Genomic DNA, 27,488 nt, shown 5'->3' with positions numbered 1-27,488 from the left:
TTCAGAACAGATTCTATTTCAGGTGGACGTTATATATCTGGTTGAGGGTTTTTAGGGTGGAAGGATTTTAGGGTCAAAAGCAGATACACCCTCCCTTCTATATTTTGTTCCATGTAATGTAGGCCTATGTAATGTACATAATCAAAAAGGCTATACAACTTAAAAAGCACGTACGGTCAGAAGACCCGTGCATTGGATTTTAGAGAAAATTATGATAATATAACATCTGTATGTATAATATTACTCAATAAATCTGTCTGTCTGTCTCCCTACCAACCTACCTACCTACCCACCTATCTATCTACATATATATCTATATACCTACCTATCTAAATTTTCGAAACCCCAAAATCGATCAATAAGAATGTTACTGGCTTAAACAAAAGCAAACCGGGCAAACATATCATTACATAGCTATTTTCATACTATCTAAATTTTAGCCGGTAGCAGTTAATTTATTGAAACCTTCATTTATGAACTCTTGAACGTTTTAGAAGAATGTTAGTTGGAAATAATACAGAATTATGGATAATTCCGAACAAAATCATTGTATAGTTTAGCACTGTAAGTTCCTCAGTGATGAACGTCTGAATCCTCGAACTCTAGTTCTGTTTGTTAATATCTGTACTTCAACAGGTGATGTGATATTGATTTCACTCAGGATAAAAGAAAACCTAACTCCCTATCCAGAGCAGAACAATAGTACACTTGAGTGGCGTTCTCCGACAGTAGACACCAAAATTCTATGTCGGATGGAGTTTCCGTATTGTATACAAGTGTTGCACAATAGTGGATTCTTTTGTTTTTAAATTGGTACTGATGCACGGAACCCCCAAAAATAATAAAGATGATCTTATTGTAAGTAAATTATACGTTTATTATACAATATTTTCATCAAAATCGTGCATGACTTGTCTAATAAAATCAACGAAGGAAAACATACATTAAGTTCTGAGTATAATTTCGCTCTTTACCCCAGCTCCGGCGTGGATTTGAGTCCCACTTTGATGAATACCTGGTTGGGTTTCGCCCAACGTTTTCTCACAGTGCATGTAAGAAGAATGTCAGATAATCACATGGCGAATCTTCAGTCTCATCTCGCTATCACCAGATCCACAAGCGCTTTAATAACCTGGTTGTTTTTGTTAAGGGGACACTATAATGAATTTACTAACTTCCATGTTTTTAAAGCTAAATTCACAAAACTTTTATCATTGATGTAACTGATTAATAAGAAAACGTACAGAATTTCATCCCTCTATGATAAGTGGTTTGCACTTTATTAATGACTTAATAAAATATTGTATCGCTTTATATAATAAGTCTCTTGCACCATAATTTACATTATTTTTAACTCATATTCACTTATATGATTCTTTATATACATTGGAACAAACATTACTATTGGGTTTTTCTGTACAGTGAATCGGTAAATTACTAGGATTTTTTTATTATTATTAATATTTTTTATTTTTTATTATTTTATAATAAAAATCTACTAATTTACTGATTAATTTTACAGCAAAACCCTAAAGCAAGTTTTGAACCCATGTATATAAGGATCCATGTAAGTGAATATCAGTGAAAAATAATGTAAATTGTGGCGCAAGGGACTTTTCATATAAAGCGATTGAATATTTTAATAAAATTTTATTAAATGCACACCACTTATCATATGAGGATGAAATTTTGTTCATTTGTCATAATTAACCACACATACTAGTGATAAAAATTTGGTGAATCTAGCTCATAAATAAATATGGCAGGTATTAATTTCAATATTGTGAACACTTAAAAATATGAAACTTGGAAATTGCAGTATAGTGTTCCTTAAATAGCCGACTAAAAATAACACGAGATTCATGGAATCCTGAAATTGCTTGAAAAGTTTATGTTTACGGTTGGGTGTCGTGATATCCAATTCATTTGCTCATCTACTCATTCATTCCCTCATTTACTCTCCATTCGCTCATTTACTCATCCATTCGCTCATTTATTCATTCAGTCGTTCATTCATCCATTTACTCATTTGTTAGTTCACCCGTTCATTCATGCACATACTAATTCATTTATTCCATTCACTCATTAGCTTATTCATTCGTTCATTTACTTATCGAATCATTCAACCTTTCAATTCACTAATGTAATCACTATTTCATTTGCATACTAATTTATTCACCAGTCTACTTATTTATTCACTATTGATTTATTAATTTATTCGCTTTTATATTTATTTATTCAATTTTCCATTTTCTTAATTATTCGCTTTTTCAATTATTTATTCACTCTTACCTTCACTTACGTATTATACTTTTCATTTATTTATTTGCTTTTTCATATTTTCTTATTTATTCACTTTTACATTTACTTATTTATTCACTTTTCATTTACTTGTTTATTCAATTTTCCATTTACCTGTTTAATAATTTCCTCCATTTACTTATTTAATCACCTTTCCATTTGCTTATTTATTTACTTTCCCATTTACTTATTTATTCACTTTTACATTTACTTGTGTATTCACTTTTCTACTTACATATTTACTCATTATTATATTTATTTATGTATTCACTCCTCCATTAACTTATTTAATCACTTTTCCATTTACTTATTTATTCACTTTTTCATTCACTTATTTAGCCTATTCATTTTTCTATTTACTTGTGTATTCACTTTTCTACTCACATATTTACTGTACTCATTATTCTATTTATTATTTATTCACTTCTTCGTTAACTTATTTAATTACTTTTCACTTACTCATTGTTCACTTCTGAATTGAATTGAAATAGAGAGACGTGGGAAGAGAAACTTTAAAAGTACGCGCAACTGTTCAACATTCTGCTAATTTATTTATTCATTTTTTCATTTACAGGTTTATTTAAATTTTATTTCTATATTTTTTGTTTTGTATATTTAATTACGTAATAATTTTCTTATTTAGCTATTAATTCTCTCATTCATTTATCCATTTATTTCTTCAAACCTTTTATTATTGACTTGCTCATTTAGTCATTAATTTATTCGCCTATTCAATTCGTATACTCACTCGTTTAGTGATTAATTTAGTCATTCAATTATATATGATAATTTTCAACTAGTATATTTTTCTAGACTCCGTGAGGATCTCATTACTATTCCACAAGTTTCACTTTTGTCCTCTGCGATAAATCTCTAATATTTACAATTCGAGCTCTTAGATAAAATGCACCACATTTCTAATTAAAAGGCTCGCTAAATTAGCAACATTTCAGCACTTTATCTCACCATCCATCCTCACCTCTCCTGCTGCCAGCACTCAGGTTTGTAGTACTAGTGAACACTTGTGCTTATCTTATCTGCGTCGCTTTCTCGCAGTTCACAGCTGTATTTATTAACGCTCTAAATGCTCGGCTGGGTAGATAGAACGCACCGTGTATATTTCAAGAAACCTTAGATGAAAGACGACATTAAATTCAGCGTACCGTGCAACGTAGCCTTTATGATTTCCAAGTCTTGTAGATTAAAATTCATTTTTTCTTCAAGATATCTGGGCATAAAGGAGACACGGCGAAGTAAGATAATATGATCAGCGAGTGTTTCTTCTCTCAAGGAGAACTCGAATCACGTGGGTATGAAATGTAAGATCGTGGAAGTGGAACTAAACTGCGGTCTCATTATGTCGCCACTTTAGCAGTGTTTACAAAGTGTCTGTAGAACTGAATGTTGAACACAAGCGAACAGCTCGTTTGCATACTGGGGAATTCCACTTGTTTATTTCAGCTTTGACAAGAAGAGATGAAGTTCTGACACCTGATAAATTTACACGAGAAATTTCAATTGACGGTATTTCAGAAGCGCTCAATCGGATGGTGATGGAGTCTGCAAACAAATTTCAGGACAAAAGTGTGTTAAAATCTGTGCTACTATATTGGGTATGTTTAAGCTTTGGGACAGATCACACATGGCTACAACAATTAAAGGGTTCAGAACCATAGTGAGCCAAGCGCCGTAGAAAACAAGGGTTAAAATGAAGTTATTACCATAATTCATTGGAAAAATATAACAAGTAATATAAAGTATACACATTCAAACTAAATTATACGTCAATCTTCATTAAACTATGGTATTCACTTAACTTTGACCCTTGCTTTCTCCGTTTTTGATAAATGGCGCTTGGCCCACTATAGCTCTGAATCCTTCAATTCTCTCATATTTTACCTTGCTCTGCCTTACATACTTACAATTCAGTGCGATGTAGTGAAGGTAAGCTAACATTTTATTACTGACTAATATTTTACTGGTTCGATTTAGGGTAAGAACTGCCAAAAATTTGTATACAATTTTTATTTCAAATCGACGAGTAATTTCCCACAAGAATATGTATACACATAAGAGATGGCCTACGAAAACAAATAGCAAACATTAATGGCGGTCTAAGACAGAGGTGACCATTGTCCCCGACATTATTTAATATATATCTCGACGATGCCATTGAAACATTGCTGAATGTTTTAAATCATGATTTTAGAGTAAACACATCGAATTTGAACTGTCTACTATTTGCGGACGACTAAGTCGTGATATCAGATTCTGGAAATCATCTGCAAAGTGCTGTACATAAATTATTTCAAATAACAAAGCATTACAATTTAACAATATATAATTAAAAAACAAAAGCAATGGCCTTTAAAGGTAAACAACATAAAAGATAAAAAATTGTAATAGATTAAAAAATTATTGAGCAAGTAATCTATTTTAAATATTTAGGCTGCAGAATATCGTATCAGAAAAAATGGACATAGAAGAAAAGCTACATAAATATCAATGGATATGTGGAACTTTAAGGAGATCCTCAGGAAACAAAGTAAGGAAAGATACACACATGAAGTTGTATAAATCAGTTGCCTTACCAATACTCCTATACTACGCAGAAACTTGGACATTAACAAAATAAGACAAAAGACGGCTTGAAGCCTCTGAGATGAGGTTTCTGCGATCAGTAGCAGGAATTTCACGACTTGAACATATGAGAAATGAAGTATAAGAAATGAACAACAGATAGAAGAATTAAATCAACTCCTGAAGGATTATCAGAGTAAATGGATGCACCACCTAGATAGGATGGAGGAAGAGCGTTTCCCAAAGAGAGCTTTCCAATATTGTCCAAAAGAAGAGATGTTGGTCGCCCGAAACTTCGATGGCGGCAACATTTCTAATTGGGGACGGAACAGGTCGATAGGCCCATGCCGTATTTACGATGATGATGATTATGATGATGATGATGATCATGATTAATTTCCTTCAAATTTAACCGCAGCCCTTTCCATTATAAATTAAGCTACTTTTACGTGATACAGAGAGGCCGAAGGAAAAAACTACCTTTGGGGAGGCTGAGACGTAGAAGGAGGATAACATTAAATTGGATTTGAGGGAAATGGGATAAGATAATAGAGACTGGATTAATCCTGCTCAAGATAGGGACCGATGGCGGGCTTATGTGAGGATGGCAATAAACCTTTGGGTTCTCTAAAAGCCATTTGTAAGTAAGTAGGGCCTAATTATGTAATAGAACTAAGGTCTTCCAATTATATAATATTCTTGCAGGAGGAGACCATACTGTGAACTTCCGAAGTCATGACACATCAATCGTCCACGGCCAGGTTTGAGTCGCCAAATCTCCTACATAATGCAACGCAAGAAAACTATTATATTATTTAAAACGAAGCATAAGCTCAAAGTAAAAATATCAGGATGAACGCAACAAATATCCACGATTTAAAGATAACGGACTTATACATTTGACTCAAAATTTTAGAATAGAGAGAGAAAAGGTCACTTCGAGAAGAAAAGAGACGGTCACAGAGAGAGAGAGAGAGAGAGAGAGAAAGTCACTCCGAGAAAGAGAAAGGCCACTGAGAGAGACGGTCACTTCAAGAGAGAGATGCGCGGTCACTCCGAGAAAGAGAGAGGCGGTCACTAAGATAGAGACAGTCACTTAGACGCCCACTTATAGAGAGACAGTCACTCCAAAAGAGAGATCATTCCGATACAGACGTCACTCCTAGAAAGATGGTCACTTCAAGAGAGAAAGGCGCGGTCACTCCGAGAAAGAGAGAGGCGGTCACTAAGAGAGATACGGTCACTTAGACGCTCACTTATTGAGAGACGGTCACTCCAAAAGAGAGGAGATCATTCCAATAGAGACGTCACTCCTAGAGGGACGGTCACTTCAAGAGAGAAAGGCGCGGTCACTTCGAGAAAGAGAGAGGCGGTCACTAAGATAGAGTCGGTGACTTAGACACCCACTTATAGAGAGATAGTCACTCCAAAAGAGAAGAGATCATTCCGATACAGACGTCACTCCTAGAAAGATGGTCACTTCAAGAGAGAAAGGCGCGGTCACTCCGAGAAAGAGAGAGGCGGTCACTAAGAGAGAGACGGTCACTTAGACGCCCACTCATAGAGAGACTGTTATTCCAAGAGAGAGGAGATCATTCCGATTCAGACGTCACTCCTAGAGATGGTCACTTCAAGAGAGAGGCGCGGTCACTCCGAGAAAGAGAGAGGCGGTAACTAAGAGAGAGAGACATTCACTTAGACGCCCACTCATAGAGAGACGGTCACTCCAAGAGAGAGGAGATCATTCCGATACAGACGTCATTCCTAGAGAGAAGGTCACGTCAAGAGAGAGAGGCGCGGTCACTCCGAGAAAGAGAGAGGCGGTAACTAAGAGCGAGACATTCACTTAGACGCCCAGTCATAGAGAGACGGTCACTCCAAGAGTGAGGAGATCATTTCGATACAGATGTCACTCCTAGAGAGATGGTCACTTAGCGAGAGAGACTGTCACTCAGAGAGAGAGAGAGAGCTAGGATTGGTAAGTCTGAGGAAAGAAAACTTAGCCTAATAGAGATGGAGAGGAAAAGAGAGGTGTCAATCAGAGGGATAGGGACAGAAGATGTCAGAGGGAGAGAAATTGCCAGAAAGAGAGACAATCAGATATAAGCAAAGGAAGAGTTAAAACAACAGGATTATTCATCTGAGGGAGTCAGTTACAGAAGAACAGTCACACACAGATTAGAGTCGGAAACAGAAAGAGGCAAAAACAACACAAATTAACACAGTAAAGAAGTTTAAAAGTTAATCAGTGTTAAACAAACAATAACAATTCATTCGAAGATTACATTTTACGTTTATAAATCACAAGTGTTCTAAGCGAGATCGAAATTAACGTTGAGATATATATTAGAAAAAAGAAATAAATACAACGGTCTTAAGTTGGGAGGAAACTATTTATCAACTCTGTGGTGGTTGTACTAAGAGGCTACAAATCATGTTGAAGCATCACATTGTACCCCCTTAACTGGCGTACAATCTCATGTTCACGGCCTGAGCACTGGATAACCAGCTCATCTGAAGCACTAACTCGCATTGACCCCGCAGCTGTTGGCACCCTCATCCTCCGCCCCTTGTAATGTGGAGTCTTCCTTCGTGTCCTCAGTGCGTTAGTCAATAACGTCTGAGTGGAAACTCGGTTCACGTTACAGCGAATAATGTACGCGCCCTCTTTTAAAGCCGTTCCCTTATTACAAAGCTTTTATGTACGAGTAGCTCCATTACTGCGTCTATTGCAGACACCAATTCCCGTAAGACGGAATCAACTTCTTTCATTTTTCATACACGCTATATAAAGTATTATGGGATTTTGAGGGACAGAACATGCTGGATACTCGTGAAACTAGAGAAGTTATTTTTTACCCGCCAGTACAGAGAAGCCCAAATTCTATTCTCGCTTTAACTTGTTCAACAGCATGATTAACTCCACTTTTGGTTATTTCAGAGTTTCTAAGTTGGCAATGTATTAAATTGATCATATTTTCAGTAGTAAATGTGATTAACTATATAGTTCAGTAAAAAGCTCACAGAATGTAGTATTCTTCTTGACTACATCATAGAATTAATTATGTGTATTTAACTTTAACCTTGAATATCTGAAACTCTTTGGAAAAGGAGTTAATCATGTTGACTTATATGTGTCTCCAGGAGGAGGGCGACACTTCCAGCCCATCTTGTAACTGTAAGTTATTTTCCCAGAGATAAACTCTCATTTACACTTTGTTACGTTAATGAGTTATTTAGCCAGACAAAGTCCCTATGGCCTTAATCCTTTCAGATTAAATAAATTAATTAAACCTATTTAAAAATGGGATATCTCGCTGAAACACACTATAGTAATGGTATGAAGTAGTAGTATTGTAGTAGTAGTAGTAGTAGTAGTAGTAGTAGTAGTAGTAGTAGTAGTAGTATTGTAATAATAGTAAAAGTAGTATTATTATAGTAGTAGTAGTATTGTTGTAGTAGTATTATAGTAGTAATAGTATTGTAGCAGTAATAGTAGTATTATTGTAGTAGTATTGTAGTATTGTAATATTAGTATTGTAGTAATAGTAGTAATAGCAATAGTAGTAATAGCAATAGCAGTAATAGTAATAGTAGTAATAATAGTAGCAGTGCCACTACAGTGAGTGAGATGAGAGTAAAGTGAAAGACTATTGAAACTTATGTAGGGTCGATACATATGTAGGTTGTATTGTAAAATTAGGTTATTTTATGTTTTATTATTAATTGTAATTTTTGTGTTAAATTGTGTTGTGTATTCTTATTGTATTGTGTATTGTATTGTAATTTTATTATGTATTGTTTGTATTGTGTACACCACTGCCACCGGGTGCATGCCCACTTGCAGTGTAAATAAATACATACATACATCATTATATTCATCAATATTAACTTTACACAATCATAAGCTGAGGAAACAAGAATAACTGTTAACGAGCCACTTTCTCCGTTTTACAATTAGGAAGGATGTGACTCTAGTCAATAGTCTTGGATATAATGTAAGCACTGTCCAAAAATTTACTCGGTAATGCATTAAAATCTAGTTATTCAGAAATTACAGAAATTTTGGCGGACTTCATTATTAACATACCATAGAGTTCCAATGACATTTGGTGTCATGGTAGCCAGAACGTTCCAGATGTGTTGTATTTCTACTTCGTGATCATTATTTCGAATATCTATCGTGATAACAACATCAGTAATTTGACAAGTCTTGCTCCTGTCACGTATTGTGATGTCTGGTTTATTTGCTTCTGGTATCCTGTCATTCTACATTACAAAGCCCTACAGTATAGTGATATTTGTGATGCATGTTTTAATGACGCATGTACCAGTATTCAGCTTCTTTTTTCATTTTTTTACAGTATATAACAGTATTGTTTACACAGTTCTATTTTCCAAATAAAACTCTAATTTATCTCATGAAAATATATAATTAATTTCTGTTCATATGTGAGAACTATTACACATGGACTTTGAAATATATTAAAGTCGAAAAAGATAAAATATATACTTCTAAATACATTAAACAAAACAAAATAAACAAAAACATGTCCAATTTCTATGTAACAGTCTTGTTTATACACTTTGCTTATTTACAATTTGTGGAAAAAAATTCTTGTAGGATAACCTTTCGACTTTATTACTGCTTGACATCTTCTTGTAATTGATTTTACCAATTTCATAATTTCATTTTTTTAAGAGACAAACCATCGTCGAGAGCATATAATAATCAGCAGCTTATGACAGGCTAGTCTGAAAATCGGAAAGTGACAACGTGATAATGTAAGAAATTGCAAAAACCTTAATACTGTAAGTCAGCAGAAGAAAACAACATTATTGTATTTAAACACCTAACAACTGGAATCATTATTATGCAAGCATATATTACACGCTATGATGAACTTTTTAAGTGTTTTATTAAGTGTGTTTTATTACATGATAGTGAATGACATTAAGAAATTTGTGAACACCACCCATTAACAAATTGATGGCTCACATTCTATTTGTTACTCTGAACAGATCTATCAAAACCTGGTATTAATGTGCAATTAGGTGATTAATATCTGAAGTCATTCAACATCATCTGACATTGCTAAAACTGTCAGTCTCTATTTATAATGTTTATCAATCATGTGAACTATTCTTTATGAAGGGATGGTTTTAATTAACTGTTTTTAATTGTTTTACTTAATATTGTATGCTAAAATCATTTTAAGCGGACAATGGGTAATCAACATAATCAACAATTGATAAGAATATTGCAATGTCAATTATGTAAACATATAATGGTAATGGCGATAGCATGTGTAACCATTATGGCATTGTCAAATGTGTACTAAATCTCTTTAACATCTGAAGATGGCACACACATGTGCCGAAAACGTTTATGTGATTAATAAATTGTAACATCATTACAAATAACAGATAAGCATTGACGCCCCATTCAACTTTATCCTATTGATTTTACCAAGTTTTTACACTGTTCTGGTTTGATTTCAACACATTTTTCTCTCACTACTTGTTTCAATTTATCTATGGTTGTACACTTCTGCTTTCTCACACTCCTTTTCAAAATTCGCCACCAATATTCAATGAGGTTTAAGCCTGATGATTGAAGAGTGTTCGCAGTTGCTGGGGTGTGTAACATATGAGCCAATCCTTATTAAATTGAGCAATATGTTTACTGCCATTGTCTTTTTGAAACATATACACAGTTGACATCCCCATTTTTTGTGCACTCTGCTTAACATTTGACCTGAAATAAACTCTCATTTACACTTTGTTACTCAAATAAACTCCCTATGCCCTTAATCCTGTCAGATTAAATAAATTAATTAAACCTACTGTATTTTAAAGTAGGATATTTCACTGAAACACACTGCAGTAGTAGCAGCAGCAGCAGTACCGGTAGTAGTAGTAGTAGTAGTAGTAGTAGTAGTAGTAGTAGTAGTAGTAGTAGTAGTAGTAGTAGTAGTAGTAGTAGTAGTAGTAGTAGTAGTAGTAGTAAATAGGATTTAGAATTGTGTAGAATTTTTGTTCGAATTTCAATGGGACGATAGTTTATATTTGCTTACGACACGCTTGTAGTCCTCAATAATGTGCTCTCGCCTCACGATCAGATGCACAGAACACCTGATTGCTCTTAGCGCTTCCCGATGTTCATCACGCGCGAGAATTCCTCCACTATGTGATTGATGTTGTTTTATTTATAGACCGCAACCTTGAAACCTCGTAAACAAAACACTTCAGCATTATATTTAATACACTGCACGGACAACATGGAGGCCAAAAACTGCATAAAATAACAGAAGAAATTCTGTCATATATATTTTTTTTCTGATTCAAAATACTTACTAAAATTACGACGAAAATTGTCAGCAAAAACTATAATTGTAATAACTTATAATGCTAAAAACATAAGTTAAATCTATAGTTCTTGAGATTTACATTAGGTTTATTCTTTAACAAAGTTATTCAAATTTTATTCATAATATCTTGTAATCAAATGAAAATAGCAAAGTCGTGTTTAAAAGGTTTTCCCCATCCGTAAGACGAATGTTAGGTAATTACATAGCAAATATGATTAAATGCCATAACACTTACTCCCTTTGTTACCGAAAATGGTCGCTCTACCGTAGTGTCGTTCATGTTAACGCGAGATTCACAAGAGGAAATACCAAGGCGATGATGGAGTTAAGTCGTAGCAGCGACGTATCTGAATGTCACAAAGCGATACATTCCCTACGAAGCATTTGTGGCTTAGAAATAGAGCTCTTTCTTGTCATTACAAGTTTTATTTATTCTACGAAAACGCCGAAAAAAAAAACATATCACTAACTTAAGTCATGTAAAAGAAACAGGAAAAAATAGGTCTCAACTATGAATTTTATTTGTAAGTTTTTTCCAGTACTTCATTGTGTAGGCCTATCATGAAATTAAACACGTAAAAGAAACGAAATATTTCGAAATTATATAAATCTCGTTCTGAACCTTCAAGTTGTCAAGTGCAGAGGCAGTTATTTAAAGTAATGTGAGATATAACATGCAGTTGGCGTATAAAATACGTTCACCATCTATGAATACCGCTGGAATATTGGAAGTAACTAAATCAATGATTTCCATATTGTCAAATCCAGTTCATTTTAAGCTATTTTAAAATCAGTGTACCCTAACTCAATACATGGACTTTTTAGAAAGTTAGAATATAAATAATCATTTAAATTTCGTCAAGGAAGTCTTATGAAACTATTACACTTTTACACTTTTACTACTTTTGACCAATAAAATGATACGAAAGGACTGTTTCAAGCAATCATGACTGTTCATCGCTACAATTTTATCACTTCCCTAGCATTTGTTTATAGTTATTACTTCCCTAGCATTTGTTTGTTTTATCACTTCCCTAGCATTTGTTTGTTTTATCACTTTCCTAGCATTTGTTTATTTGTTTGCCAACATTTCAAACTGCAAATTCTTTGCGGTACTCTAAAACATGCTTTGCGATCGTCATTTGTTTACCGCATAGATAGTCAACTCAAAATGGCGACTCTGTTTTGGTAAAGCTAACATTAGTGAAATAGAATTTTAGTGAGTCACTTAATACCTATTTTATTGTATTAGAGTGCTTTATTTCTTCTAATCTTTATATATTTTCTTCAGTTTTTATCACCTCCCTACCATTTGTTTCTTTGTTTGCCAACATTTCAAACTGAAAATTCTTTACGGTACTATAAAACATGTTTTGCGATCGTCGCATAGACAGTCAACTGAAAATGGCGGCTCCGTTCAAACGTTTTGTTGAAGCTAACATTAGTGAAATAGAACTTCAGTAAGTCAATGAATATTTTCTTGTAATAGAATCATTTCTTCTAATCGTGTAATAGTTAATTAAATCGCACTCGAGTTTTGATTTTCTCTGGATAGATAAACATCTCTAATGTGATTACTGTTGACTATTACACTCTTACTACGTCATACTACTTTTGACCAATAAAACGGTACGAAAGGACGTATTTCAACCATCATGGCTGCTTATCGCACAATTTTATCGCGTCCCTAGCATTTGTTTAATTTTATCGCGTCCCTAGCATTTGTTTAATTTTATCGCGTCCCTAGCATTTGTTTAATTTTATCGCGTCCCTAGCATTTGTTTCTTTGTTTGCCAACATTTCAAACTGCGCTGGTCTGGACGTCAAAAATATATATAAAATTACAAACCACTCCAGTCGATGCACAGCAGTTTCAAATATGACTCGCATTGGCATTCAAGAACAAGAATTAATAAAACTCACTGATCATACCTAAGCATGCATCTTCTGAAATCCGATTTACAAATAAATGAAATCCTGAATAAGTTGAATACACCATGTAGGCCTAAATCAACGAGTTCCACTTCTATTATGCACACGTCCAATATAACATCAATTTAACCACCAACCACATTCAATTTTGAAAATTGTACATTCAATAATTATTCCTTTTAAAATTATTCATTCGGAAATTCTGAATAAGTTGATTACACCATGTAGGCCTAAATCAACGAGTTCCACTTCTATTACGCACACGTCCAATATAACATCAATTGAACCACCAACCACATTCAAATTTGAAAATTGTACATTCAATAATTATTCCTTTTAAAATTATTCATGTTTATTTTTTATGTCATCGTCGTTAATTAAAACTTTTCTAACACTTGTGTATATTAGTTAGGTTATGTTATAGCTTCTGCTCTGAGAGGATAAAAAGAACTTCTGCTATATAATATTATGGATAGTCACGTATCAGAGATTGCTTAATATTAAGATTTATTGAATAGTAATCATTACAGTGTCTGTATAAAGACACTACTGCCATCTAGCATGCATCTAGCGTAATATTTGTAATGTTGAGATGGTACAATAATACATTTGAAGACAGTTGTATTTTCGTAAGTCAATTAATATTTTATTGTATTGGAGTACTTCGTTACTTCTAATCTTTATATACTTTCTTCTAATCGTGTAATAGTCAATTAAATCCCACTCGAGTTTTGATTTTCTCTAGATAAATCAAAACGTCTAGTGAGATTACTGTTGATAGAAAAACATACCATGCACAAAATAATAGGGTTTTCTTTCATGAAAAGAGATCGATTAGCGTAACATTCAAAGTGATTCGTGTTTTCATTTTAAATCATTAATAATATCACCTGCAGAAACTGCACAGCTAACTGAAAAAATTGTGCTAAATGTTCTGGAATTTCTGAGTAAATGAACACTTCAACCTTTCAGTGTTAGAAGGACGGAGGAGAACAAGGTTTTAGATATTCTTACACTAATAAATCAACATGAACGTGTCGGCGTAAAGTTAGATTCTCACGATATGTTCCATATTCGTAATTTTTGCTAATGTGCTGTGTTCTTACGAAAGCGGTGGAGTAGTTCCTTATACCTATTTCATTGTTCTCGTCCACCACAATTATTTCTATATGCCGTAGAACCGTTCACTTATTTTTTTCTAAAATATTACCAGAATGAAGATAGATTACATACTCGTATCTGTCATCTGAAAACATTTTTATAGTTACAAGCCTTCACAGGGAGTTAATAAATTATCTAATGCGTTCACAACAACAAAAAACACTCCGTTTCTGCAAACGTAGAACTATTACTTCGATTAATAATTTACGAAAATTCAACTACCATACAATTTTATCTTGAACATTTATTCATTATATTTAGCCACAAACATCATCAAAATAATCTAAAGCAAATAATTGCATATTTAGTCATTATTTCGTTAATAAAATTATAATTTCATTCATATTTCCATTATATTTTTCAAAGTTAAAGTATTTTAGAAATGCTCTTTCTTATACGTAACTGATATATTTGTAACCACTCGAACTTACTCTCTTCAGAATAACAAATAATTATTTCTCTTCACATATGAGTTACCGATACTCAACGTTAGTTATCGTTGTGATAGAAATGCCAATATGAGTTTTAAACCTAATATTAAGGTGGAGAAACTGAGGTATACTGCATTATGCTTCATAAAGTCATTCTATTTAAATAGTGAAAGTAACATTATCTTCTATGGGTTTCTGAGAAAGAAATCAAATGAAATAAAAATTTAGTTGCTTAAAAATAAAGTTAAAAAATCCTCGTCGCATGCAGTCAGGTGTCCTAAGTGATACAGTAGGAAACAGGATTGTAATTAATGCGTCCGAGGGCAATGAGTCTACAGAAATAAGTAACATGGGTTCTCTCATAAGGAAAATAAAGCTGGGGATTCGGTGTAGTGAATTTTTTTGAAAGGCTCTACTATGCTCATTGAGCTCTTCCTTATCAACAGACCAACACTAGCCTCCATGAACATAGGGTCAGCACGACGCAGTCGAGACAGTACAGAACAGTCATAAGTCATGAAAAACTTCAGATTGGCCGTCCACAGGGTTTGAACCTGGGTCCTCCCGAAAGCGAGTCTCAAACGATACCGTCTGAGCCAAACCCCTCTGTTATTAGCAGGCTTCGGTCCTGGGTACAGGAACGCATGAAGTTCAGAAAGCACGGTAGATAGTGTTGTGTTATGTTGGTCGAGTGGAGTGGGAAAATATGTAAATAGTCCGTCATAGTACGGCACAAAATATATTTCAACCTGTACAGATGCAGTATATACAGTACATTCCTAGTGTAGGCAATAAATGTCTACTATTGAAGTATTAACGTGAGTTGTAACCTTCAATCAGGTGTCCCTACGCCGAAGCCTGTTACACGTACCGCAGCCAAGCAGCAATAGGCTTACACACAACGGTAATGCACATTACGAACCCACCTGTGCTGTTGCAGTCGGGTGACGGCACATGAGACATGACGTCATTTATACTCCGTGTACTCTAAACCTCATACTGGTTACTCTGTGTCCCTAGGCCGAAGCATGACTATTATATATTTAATAAGAAAAAGTGAAGATTTGTAGAAATCTGTGTCAAGCACGTATGTTTCATTACTCAGATTCTATACCATTTGTGGAAAATGTTGTTGTTCCTTATGGTTCTTAATGAAAGCTAATATATCTGGATATTTTATATTTGATTTTCTTTACAATTGATACAATTACATAACTTTTCAATACGTTTCTTCGTGATTATTTTTTAAGTTCCCATTGTTTCGTGGACATTAGGCGTCACGGACTATAATCTTGTGGTCATTTATACTGTCAGTCTGAATAAATCGCAAATATTCGCTTAATATAACTTGTACCATCACAGTCAAGTGATGCAGATATTTTGAATTCCTCAGCGTGAATGCAAACAACTCAGTTTCTCCAAGTCTACAGATACTTATAGAGGAAAAGGAGGAAGATGTTATGAAGGTTCACCTGCGCTCCGGTTGATGTAGAACTCGAATGCCGCGAGTGGTCCGAACGTCGAAGAGCACTGAGAATCCCGATGCTCGACGCGGATGTCCCAGCCCGGGAGGGAGCCGGTCACCGGGTCAGACACCTTGCGCACCGCCAACTGCACGGCAGGAATCACCCTGTACAGCGACTGCTCGTGCTCGCCGTCCGCGGGTGCTATAACCGCCAGGCGAACCACACCTCTTGCCGTCGCATTTCTTGCTTCAGCAGGAGAAGACACCAACACGGCCAACACTAGCACCATCAGCACCATATTGCTGTTTAGACGCTTCGCCAACTTCCCACACACTTCTGACATCGTCTCGAAGAAAATCAGGGTGAATAATCGGCGTATCAACAATTCTACTAATTCCTCACTCCAGAGAGAACACTTTAGCAGCATTGTAGGTCCATCATTTAAATCGACTTGTTGCTTAGCTACCACCACCACAGATGCGGTTGTGCAGTGTCTATTTTGGTTTAAAACTCTATTATCTCTCTTTTTAAATGCCAATACTACCCAAGACACTAATCCTATAACATATATTCTTCCCTCCCTAAAACTATCACGCGTTGCTGTAAACAATTTTTTCACACGAGAAATTACGTTTGTGAACTGAGAGCAACCAATCAAGAACCTAATAAGCACTCTCAGACAAATACCTACTATTACTAACAGAGAAACTCCAATAATTATGCTCTGAATAGATAAAAAATACCCAAAAGAATAAAATTTCTTTAAAACAAACAAACTAATATTCTCGGACGCTGAACAATACATGTCAGTTCTTGAACCCACCGTGTGATGCAATGGGCAAGGGTAATTGGAAACCTCATAACCTCATATCAGCTCTCTTTCACAATGTGGAAGTCAACATTTACAGATAAAATAAAGAAACGTCACATTCATCACAATCACTAAAACTCATAACAAGAGATGGATGTTACACGACTTTTCATTTCGGAACACTTTGTCACGAATAAAAAAATGAACTTCCAACCGCGGTCATCTGCTGTGTCTCGCGTATGAATTCACATCGATGACATCAACAGGGTCTCTGCAAACTGCGTCAACCTGAAGGAATGAAAATCCAGCAATATAATCCAGTCCATTTTTCTCTACCATAAAGTACCTCACAATATTCTATTTCAAATATTAATAAAACACATTACTGTATCCTTAATAATACATAGTAGAAACTTACATATCTACGACAGTGGTGCTTTTATTTTGTCTCAATATATTTAAAAAACCAAGACATCCAAATTCGTATTGTACTTCTGGTAAAACTATTCTTCTTGTTATAAACGAAGTTTAATTTCTGGAAAATCCAAATGCGTGTTCTGCGACAATTGAAAGTATAACCAGTAATATGACACTAGATCAATACAGACTGAACTGAAACAAGTTTTCCGCATCTATGTAGTACTTCTAATGAGTGTACGCCTGGAAACAGATTTCGTTTCGTAGGCGCCGTTCGAAAAGTGACACGGCAAGTAACAGCCCTCTTATCGAAAATTCAGCGCATCAGCTTTGAGCAATAAAATCTCGCGACTTATTTACACATGTAATTTATGGACTTACAATATAGGCTAGTAAGTTCTGGAAATATCGACCATCCTCTTTAATGCACATTGCATATCTTTTGAAACGATTTCTGGACACACACTTCATTTTGTCTCTATCGATAGAATTGAACCCTCGACACATGGTCCACATCATTTAATTTATGAATTTATGAATTTAAGGCTTTATTTATAAACATTTCGTCGTTTTCCAAACTGATATCTTGCATACACCTGCCTGTTGTGCTATCTTAACGATTTCGTGGTAGACTATTGTAACCTGATCCATTAACATTAAGAATTAAACATAAAAATTACATAAACAAAGAGTAGTGAAATACTAAATCAAAAAGAAGAATGTTATTCAATCATATTACTTATTTTAATGTAAATTATACAGTATTTTATGTACTGAGCTCTTGGAGCATGGACTGCAATTCCATTGATGATCTTCCAAACAGAATCACATCATCCGCGAATCTCCGGTTTGTCAGTCGTCGTTCATTTATGTTTACTCCGTGTTTCTGGTTCCATCCAATTCTTCTGAAAACATCCTCTATGTAAAAATTTTAGGAGATTACTGTTCATTAAATGTTAAGAAAATTTGGTTGGTGAACAACTTTTATTTTAGTGAATTGTTAAATATTTGAATGTTCACTAATTAATGTTCCATTTGGATCGATTCATTGAAGCTTGGTGAAACCGGCCAACATTGAGATAGCTAATATGATTACCTGTGTGTTTAGTAAGAAATAATCTTACACAAAGCACGCAGTAATTTAAAGTATTTCCATTGCTCTTAATCAGTAGAAATAATTAGTTTCCATTTGTAAATTCCACTTGGCATTGATAATAAATAATTCATTGTTTCTTGTTCACGTTAACACTTGCTTAAAACTTGAAACTATATTAGTTGAACCGTTTGAAGTGTTATAATTTAAACAGGTTATGTACCGTAGACAGGTGGGTCCCTACAATTGAAGAGCTCAGAGCCATAGTGGCCAAGCTCCATTTATTAAACGCGGAGAAAGCAAGGGTTAAAGTTAAGTGAATGCCAGAGTTTAAGAAAATTGACGTATCACTTAGTTTTAATGTGTATACTTTATATTAGTTGCTATATGTTTCCATTGAATTATGGTAATAACTTCATTTTAACCCTTGTTTTCTACGGTTTTAGTAAATGGCGCTTGGCCCACTATGGTTCTGAATCCTTTAATTGACGAACACAAACGCCGGAAATCAAGATCGGCTGGAACAGCAGTAGTTCGTAGGACACTGAAGATGACGCCACACCGGCTTCGAAAAGGGGACCCGTCTAAGGTACATAACTTGTTTAAATTATAACAATTCTAACGGTTCAACTAACATAGTTTCAAGTTCTAAATAATTCTCTAGATGGCAGACAGTTTAATAAAGATTATTATTACCACTTTCCTCGTGAACGTCTGATACCAATGACACAACCGTTGTCTTCAAAATCGCCATCTGCATCATCCTCACAATCTTGTCATTACCATAATTGTAACAATCTCCATTACCGTTACGTTATCTACTGCCAAAACCGCAATTATTAGCATCAAATTGTGGACTTGTTGTCAAAGAGACTGGTATGACACAAGGCAATCGCTTAAAAATGGCCATAATTTCCAACTTATCTGCAAAGAAATTGAATCTTATTTACTACCATAAGGATTTACTATACGTTAGTACTGACACAATAATTCAAGTATCTAAACGGATTTTCACGTCTGGCTATGAAACGAGCGAGCCCGGGTTCAAATTCTGGTTGGGACAAGTTACCTGGTTGGGGTTTTTTCCAGGGTTTTCCCTCAATCAATTGAAGCAGAAATGCTGGGTAACATTCGGCGTTGGATCTCGGACTCATTTCGCCATCATTAATTCACATATCATCATTCATACAATAGCCCGGGTTAAGTTCACGGTGAGGCGTACTGTACTTGTACAAGAGCGCGGCAGTTCGCCTACCCAATCATTCACAGAATAGGAGTGGTAAGCATAATAAGCCTCAGCCTGCAATGTAAGCCTTCGGGTCCCTCTTCCGTACAAGAGAAAAAAAAAAGGATTTTCGGGATTCCTGTTTTATGGGTGGAGCTGATCAAAATTAAATGCTAGTCATTAAAGAACGATTGAATAATCAATAATGCTTTATTAAATCTGCATGATACAGAAACCCTGTCCGCTGAGAACATGTAAATAATCAGCTTTACTAACAAAAATATTTAATTTAACATAAAAGCGATATTTTATTAAAATCTGGCTAATACTTTGGAATGTTCGCCTTGGAAATATAAATCGAATTTTGAATCAGTCTGTAAGGAGTGCTGATATATATTCAATAATCTAGTTCATTCCTTTATAAAGAGATGTACGCCTGTGACGTAATATAAACGGACACAAGTCACGATCCTCTTTCAGAGCTGTGAGGAGCTAGAGATAACCAAGTACAATGAGCAAGACACTTTCAGATAAAATCCAAACTCTAGAGAAATCGTGACTTGTCAACATTTCAAGGATTCAGTTTCTCAGAAGTTTGCAAGTCTTCTTAAAATGAATTCCAATGCGTGAAAAGAATACTTATTCTCTCCTCTCCGAATCTTAAAATTCAATGTTTGAGTTTCATTAAAAGAGTCTTCCTCATCTCATTAATTAAAAGTTTCTGATACTCAAAGGATTCTTAGTAAGAGAATATTCATGAAGTAATAGTACACCTCTTTACTTATTTGACAATCTATAAATGTAACTTTCTTCTCATAGAGCTGGTTGAAAGTTTAAGATATTCTTCTGATGTTAAGAACAAAATTATTATAATTTTAAGTTATTGCAAACCCAACGAATAACGTTTCTGAAATCAAATGTCAAATTATACATAGACAGAAGTATGATTTTCCTACTTTTGACTGAACGGTTATAAAACAATCTTGCTCTACTAGCAATGATCATAAATGTCTTTGAAAATAAGAACCTCAATATGGAGATAATGATCATCATAATAAGAAAAGGAGAAATAACTGCTGTACATAGCAGCAAACCAAATTTAGATAAATAATCGAAAACAACACATTAAGCACAATGTACATAATAAACGAGAAATTTGACCATCAAACTGTAATATAACATTACAACTTGCATTTGTAAGTCTACAGTGAGCTGAAAAAGCTTTTCCGAATTTAGATCGTAAACATAACACACTCAGGAAAGAGATATAAAATGAGTAAGTGACGCTAAAGGTGACTTTTTAGCCTAGGAGATATCACGTAGACGACACAGAAAGATCCCTAACGGTCACTAGAAAACATATTTCTTCCGTATACCTGAAGGGTCCATCCAGACGTTTTGATAAAAGAAAGGGTGATATTTATAGTCTCTTACTTCTGCCACTCGTAGAGGGTACATTCACAGTTTTTTCGATATTACATTAGACGACCATAAGGTAGAATTTTTCGTAACTTGGAGTTAGTACAATCTAGAAAAAGAAAGAACATCAAAGGGAGCATATCTACGGCCTAGGAGGTATTCGAATCCACAAAGATTATTTTTACTTAATTGTATTATTATTACTATATTGGAAATTTATCTTTTGAAGAGGTGTAAAAATTCAAATACCTGGGAGCAACAGTAACAAATATAAATAATACTCGGGAGGAAATTAAATACAGGATAAATATGGGAAATGCGTGTTATTATTCGGATGGGAAGCTTTTATCATCCAGTCTGCTGTCAAGAAATCTGAAAGTTATAATTTATAAAACAGTTATATTACCGGTTGTTCTTTTTGGTTGTGAAACTTGGACTCTGACTTTGAGAGAGGAACATAGGTTATGGGTGTTGAGAATAAGGTGCTTAGGAAAATATTTGGGGCTAAGAGGGATGAAGTTACAGGAGAATGGAGAAAGTTACACAACACAGAACTGCACGCATTGTATTCTCCACCTGACATAATTAGGAACATTAAATCCATACGTTTGAGATGGGCAGGACATGTAGCACGTATGGGCGAATCCAGAAATGCATATAGAATGATAGTTGGGAGGCCGGAGGGAAAAAGACCTTTGGGGAGGCCGAGACGTAGATGGAAAGATAATATTAAAATGGATTTAAGGGAGGTGGGATATGATGATAGAGACTGGATTAATCTTGCTCAGAATAGGGACCGATGGCGGGCTTATGTGAGGGCGGCAATGAACCTCCGGGTTCCTTAAAAGCCAGTAAGTAAATTATTATTATTATTATTATTATTATTATTATTATTATTATTATTATTATTATAGGAAATTTTTTTCACTTAGTCAACACTGCCCGTTCCTCCTTAAATTTTTTTCCATCCATAGGCTATTCTTCTCGATCTGCCAAAAAATCTTATGTAATAATAATAATAATAATAATAATAATAACAACAATAATAATTTTAATAATAATAGTAATTATATAATAATAATAATATTATTTTATTATTATTATTATTATTATTATTAATATTATTACTATTACTGTTTTTATTGACCAAATGCTGTTCTTTAAGCAAAAGACGGCATACGTATATTTCTTTTTTAATTAATAAATTTACCTTTATGAAAACAAAGACATGCTGCTGTTTGTATGAACGTAAAATCCTGTCCGTTTACTATTATTAAAGCTTTCAAATCTATATTATTGAATGTCATATCGTTCTATTCGCCTCCGTTGTTGAGACTGATTTACTGAAACCAGAAAATCAAAAGCTGATGGAGAGTCGCAAATAACAGACAGGTATCAAGTGGAGATGACACAATCATAGAGAGAAGTGCCATAGAGATCGCGAAACGCGGTCGCTGATCAATATTCCATACGAGCTGCAGCTATATCCACTCCACGAGGGCCTGCAATTATCAAAACTGTAATGACTCGCACAGGGCGGAGGTTTGCGTAGCACCGATCCTGTTTTACACTCTTAAAATGAGTATTACAACTGATTACTGCACGGCATCACAACGGTTTGATCAATCCCCTCACTAATGTGCGTGTATTTTCACAGAAATGGTAATTTAGGCTCTCTATGCCCAGTTCATATAGAAATAGGGAACAGCTGTAGAGAACGGCAATTTAATTTCACTATGAAGCTCAAGGGCACCACATTTTCATTTACATCAACGAGCATTTTACTTTTTTATGGAAAAACAGAAAGTGTTTGCAGACGGAATTGAAATGATCAGGACAGCGTGAAGAGAATTGGGAAAATTATGACGTACAAAGCTGCCAAGACTTTTTTCAGTACTAATTCCTACTAATGCATGCGAAACAATGTATTTACCATTATTTAAACTTCAAATTTATAAAAACTTTTATCATAATTTAATACAGATCGCAAAGCGTCCTTTAGGAATATTTTAAGGGGAAAGGATGGTATTTTTTTGGTGAAAAATGAGTAAATTTAAAACAAAATCTTTAAAATGCCCTATGATATGTGTGGAATGCATAGCATAACATTTTGTGGGTATTTGTGCCCTTATCGGATGTTGAGTCGTCATTTTTAAACTTCCTGCGTTATGGATTTTTAAATCACTCGCCTACTTTTATTGTTGCTTCCGGTAAATTAAATTAAAAAAAAATGTTTTTAAAATACCCTTTGATATGTGTGGAATGCATTGCATAACATTTTGTGGGTATTTGTGCCCTTATCGGATGTTGAGACGTCATTTTTAAACTTCCTGCTGTATGGATTTTTAAATCACACGCCCGCTTTTATCGGTTTCCAGAAACTTAATTTTTTTTTTTTTTTGCTACAGTGTCAGACAAAAATGAATATAATTTCTTAACTATCAAAGATACATGCATTAAATTTAGAACACATATTCTTTCGACTATTAGGAAACTTTTCTCTGTAACAGAATTTTGTTAATTGATTTCATTTTAAAAATATGTCCATTTATTTTCAAGAAAGGAAATCAGAAAATTGTTATTAAATTTTAAGTGTTTATTTTACAAACGTAGGGACTAATATCAAAATTCTGTTACAGACAGTTTGTAGAACATGCTTTTGCAAATACATTGCAAAAACTGTTTGAATCTACCTTTAAAAAAGGTTTTAGATATGTCGGTTTTAGTACAATCCTGGATTGGGTATATTTTTTTTTTCAAATTTAGGCCCCCATTTTTTTTTTTCAAATATTTTTATTTTGTTGAGTTGCCACAGCTATGAGCTCTGTATATACAAAAAAATAATATTTTACACCAAATAGGAAAAAAGGTTTAAAAAATAACATTCTCTCCCCTTAAGGTATGAGACATAATTTTTACATCCTATGAATATTATTGCGATGTACCGAAGTACGTATGACATTTCCGTGCAGGAATTCTGCATTACTGCATGTTGAAGGATGGGTGGAGCAGAGAAAAATTCTCTCCGGCACCGAGACTCAAACCTGAGTTTTCAGCTCTACGTGCTGACGCTTTATCCACTAAGCCACTAAGGAGGGGATCAGGGTAGGCTGTATCGGAGAGACAACCGAAAGTGTTATACGTGGATATTCACCTTATAAGAGATAGAATTTCTGTTAAGATAAACGTCAGTAGTAACAACCAACATCTCTTCTTTCCAGATACCCAGAAAACTCGGTGCAATAGGCCTATATATTCGTTTCGCTGAGACTACTGGGAGTGGCTATCTTGTTTTAGTAGAAGATAAACATATAGGTTGCTATCGTTTGCTACCCGTTGCTTATACACCTGCTCCCATTTGCGCTGAATGTGCCTCAACATTTTTAATATTCTCTCTTCACTCGACTTCATTCGCGATTTTTTCCAACTTAATTAATCGACTGCTGATTGTTCGTCAGTTGAGGTTATAGTCTGGTTCGTTACGAATCGTTTGATACCACTGCGAACGTTCTATCACTCCACATTTTCGTGTTCCACTGCCTCGGCTGCCGCTCTACCCGTCAATTCGTGCAATTTCCCAACTCCAGCGTATCGCTAGATGAAATCACCCGCTTCAATTCAAGGTCACGTTGGATACACTTATCCTACGTCTGTCGACAGCCGTTTAATTCATTGGAATAAGTACGTCGTGTAGTTTATAAATAATAGGAGAGACAAAAATCGCTGAAAACTTGTTGGTCGATATTTTGGGATGGCACTCTAGTACCGAATCGAACTTACAGATATATTCTTGCCAAAAATGTCATAGTAAAGAAATATTTATTTATTTATTTATTTATTTGTTTATTTGTTTATTTATTTATTTATTTACTTATTTATTTATTTATTTAACTATAACCAGAAAGTTATGTCTCATATCTTGAAATATTTCTAAATGATCCAATATGACTCTTCAAAATATATAAAAAAAATTATGGCTGTAACTTTTTGTGCATTTGTAATTAAAATAACAACAAATTTATAATTATTTTTAACCTTAAGTATGAGCGATCGACAATTCGGCTCTCTGTGGTGTCCACACGCCGGTATCTGCCTCGTGCATTCACTGTACGGATATCCCGTAATCAAAACTTAAGTTGAGTTCAGTAAGTAAGCAGTGGCACACTGAAGACTTCATTAGGGCATGGAAGTTTATATATCTGTCACGGCGTGTCATAAAGGCTGTAGAGAATTACAGCTCTTGTGCCTGTTGGGAAAATAAATGTCATTTCTCAGAAAAACGTTGGCAGATTGAACTATAAATTTAATCTTCGCCATTCCACGTCTTAAAATTAGAAACTCCACAAAAATGAGTATGTTTCTAGTACACTTTAATAAAAGTTTACCTATGAAATATCCCGTATAGTTTTTCCGACAAGATTTAAATACCGTGTCCCACAAACATTTATTATCTTTCCGTATAGATATTGGCGGATATTTACTGCCTTTGGAAGGTACAGGCATGCAAGTTTCTTTTTCTATTTACTTTACAAAGGAGTTTCTTCACAAACTATACATACTATTAAAAAAAAAGAATATTACAAAATGATTACTTGTAATACTTCGATCATTATTAAACATGAATTGAAGAAACGAATGTCAGATCCTTGATAATCACGAAGTGACATTCTACCATAACTCTCCAAAGACACTCTTCCACCTCAGCCGGTAAGATACAACCAAATTTAAAAGAAAAGATTGATACAAATAATCCTCTGTTTGTTTCAGGAAGTGAAAACTACGTAAAATACTTTTGAACATGAGTTACTCCATGATCGCAGAAGCAGTGAAAACATTTTAATGAAATTTCGAGGCATAAATTACAAAATGAATAGAATTTATCTCACGGAAACCTTTTTGGTTTCAACAAAAAAAAATAAGCTAAACTATTTATTTTTGTATCGGTTATCCATGGATATTTTAGTCTTAAAATATGACGCTGTACAAATTTTAGTATAATCAGAAAGGCTGTGCTTTTAGCTCAGAGATTGTTGAATTCAAGAAGGCTGCATTGTGTTTTTGTTTACTTTTGTTTCGTCACATAATAATTATTATTGTATTTATTTATTATTATTATTATTATTATTATTATTATTATTATTATTATTATTATTATTATTTCTGATGCAACGATTGATGCCATAGGATCTCACGTGTTAAAATCATCCTTAGCTATAATTAGTAATCATTTGTACCCAACAAAATTTTTTATTGTAAATAATTTCCTACGTTTTCTTATCTTAATGTTTTTTCTTTTTCTTTCCAAGTGTCACAAAATTGTTTTGTTTACTTATTATTCTTTATGAATTGATTAGTAGGCTGATCTATCGAACCCTTATTTAGGGCGGCTTTTGTTTCTACAAATTATCTATTTCATATTTCACAATAAAAATCACATATGATGTAATAGTTAAATTTACCATTATTTATGAACGAAAAAACATGATAGACTTTAGCCACTTGTAATTTAGCCTAGCAATATTAGTTAGCCAAAATGAATTCTTTAGAGCCCTAGCATGACGTGACAACTGTTTTGTTGCTGAGTTACAGATCGTAAAAGAATTAAATGTTTGTTTCTAATCAACAAATTATTTCATATGTAAAGTAATCAGCTATTGCTGAGAGTTGCTTAAAGTTAATAAAGAGTACGCTATCACTTAAATATAATAACATACATTTAGTTTTCATTAAATATTACAAAATAATATTATCAATGATCAAGCCTATAAATAATTAAGCCTATATTCAAATTCATAAAATACCTGTTTCAAAGGCAAGCAATTATCTGTGCTGTTGGTATAATTCTGAGATATTCAGTACAGCTGATAATGATTAAATATAAAAAAAACATTTAAGCACACAGAATAAATTCTAATAGTCCTATAACATATCATTTACGCTCGCATTGTTAAGTACGCTCTGGAAAAAGAACAAAGGAAGAAACTAGAAGTTTTTTGTGTGGAGTGTGGCATTGTATGGGGCAGAAACATGGAGTTACGACGAAATGAAGAGAAACGAATAGAAGCATTTGAAATGTAGATATGGTGAAGAATGGAGCGTGTGAAGTGGACAGAGAGAATAAGAAATGAAGTCTTGTTGGAAAGAGTGAGTGAAGAAAAAATGATGCAGAAACTGATCAGAAAGAGAAAAAGGGATTGGTTGTGTCACTGGCTGAGAAGAAACTGTCTACTGAAGGATGCACTGAAAGAAATGGTGAACGGGAGAAGAGTTCGGGGCAGAAG

The 27,488-nt window shown here is 34.3% G+C and overlaps 1 protein-coding gene across 3 annotated transcripts in view; it reads right to left on the bottom strand.

Annotated features, from left to right (window-relative positions):
• LOC138697839 (atrial natriuretic peptide receptor 1-like) overlaps positions 1–27,488 on the bottom strand; it is a 2,249,689-nt gene that overhangs the window by 1,323,365 nt on the left and 898,836 nt on the right. For 2 of the 3 annotated variants that reach the window (XM_069823400.1, XM_069823401.1), the window contains exon 2: positions 16,249–17,341. The exons of the other annotated variant lie outside the window; for it this stretch is intronic. In XM_069823400.1, the coding sequence (XP_069679501.1) occupies positions 16,249–17,047 (799 nt within the window). In that variant the 5' untranslated portion in view covers positions 17,048–17,341. The remainder of the gene's footprint in view (positions 1–16,248; positions 17,342–27,488) is intronic. 3 annotated transcript variants of the gene reach the window in all.

This window comes from Periplaneta americana, chromosome 4 (assembly GCF_040183065.1).
Source record: "Periplaneta americana isolate PAMFEO1 chromosome 4, P.americana_PAMFEO1_priV1, whole genome shotgun sequence".
NCBI classification, from domain to species: Eukaryota; Metazoa; Arthropoda; class Insecta; order Blattodea; family Blattidae; genus Periplaneta; species Periplaneta americana.
The sequence above is the reverse complement of the archived record's forward strand: the minus strand, read 5'-3'. Positions and strand labels throughout refer to the sequence as shown.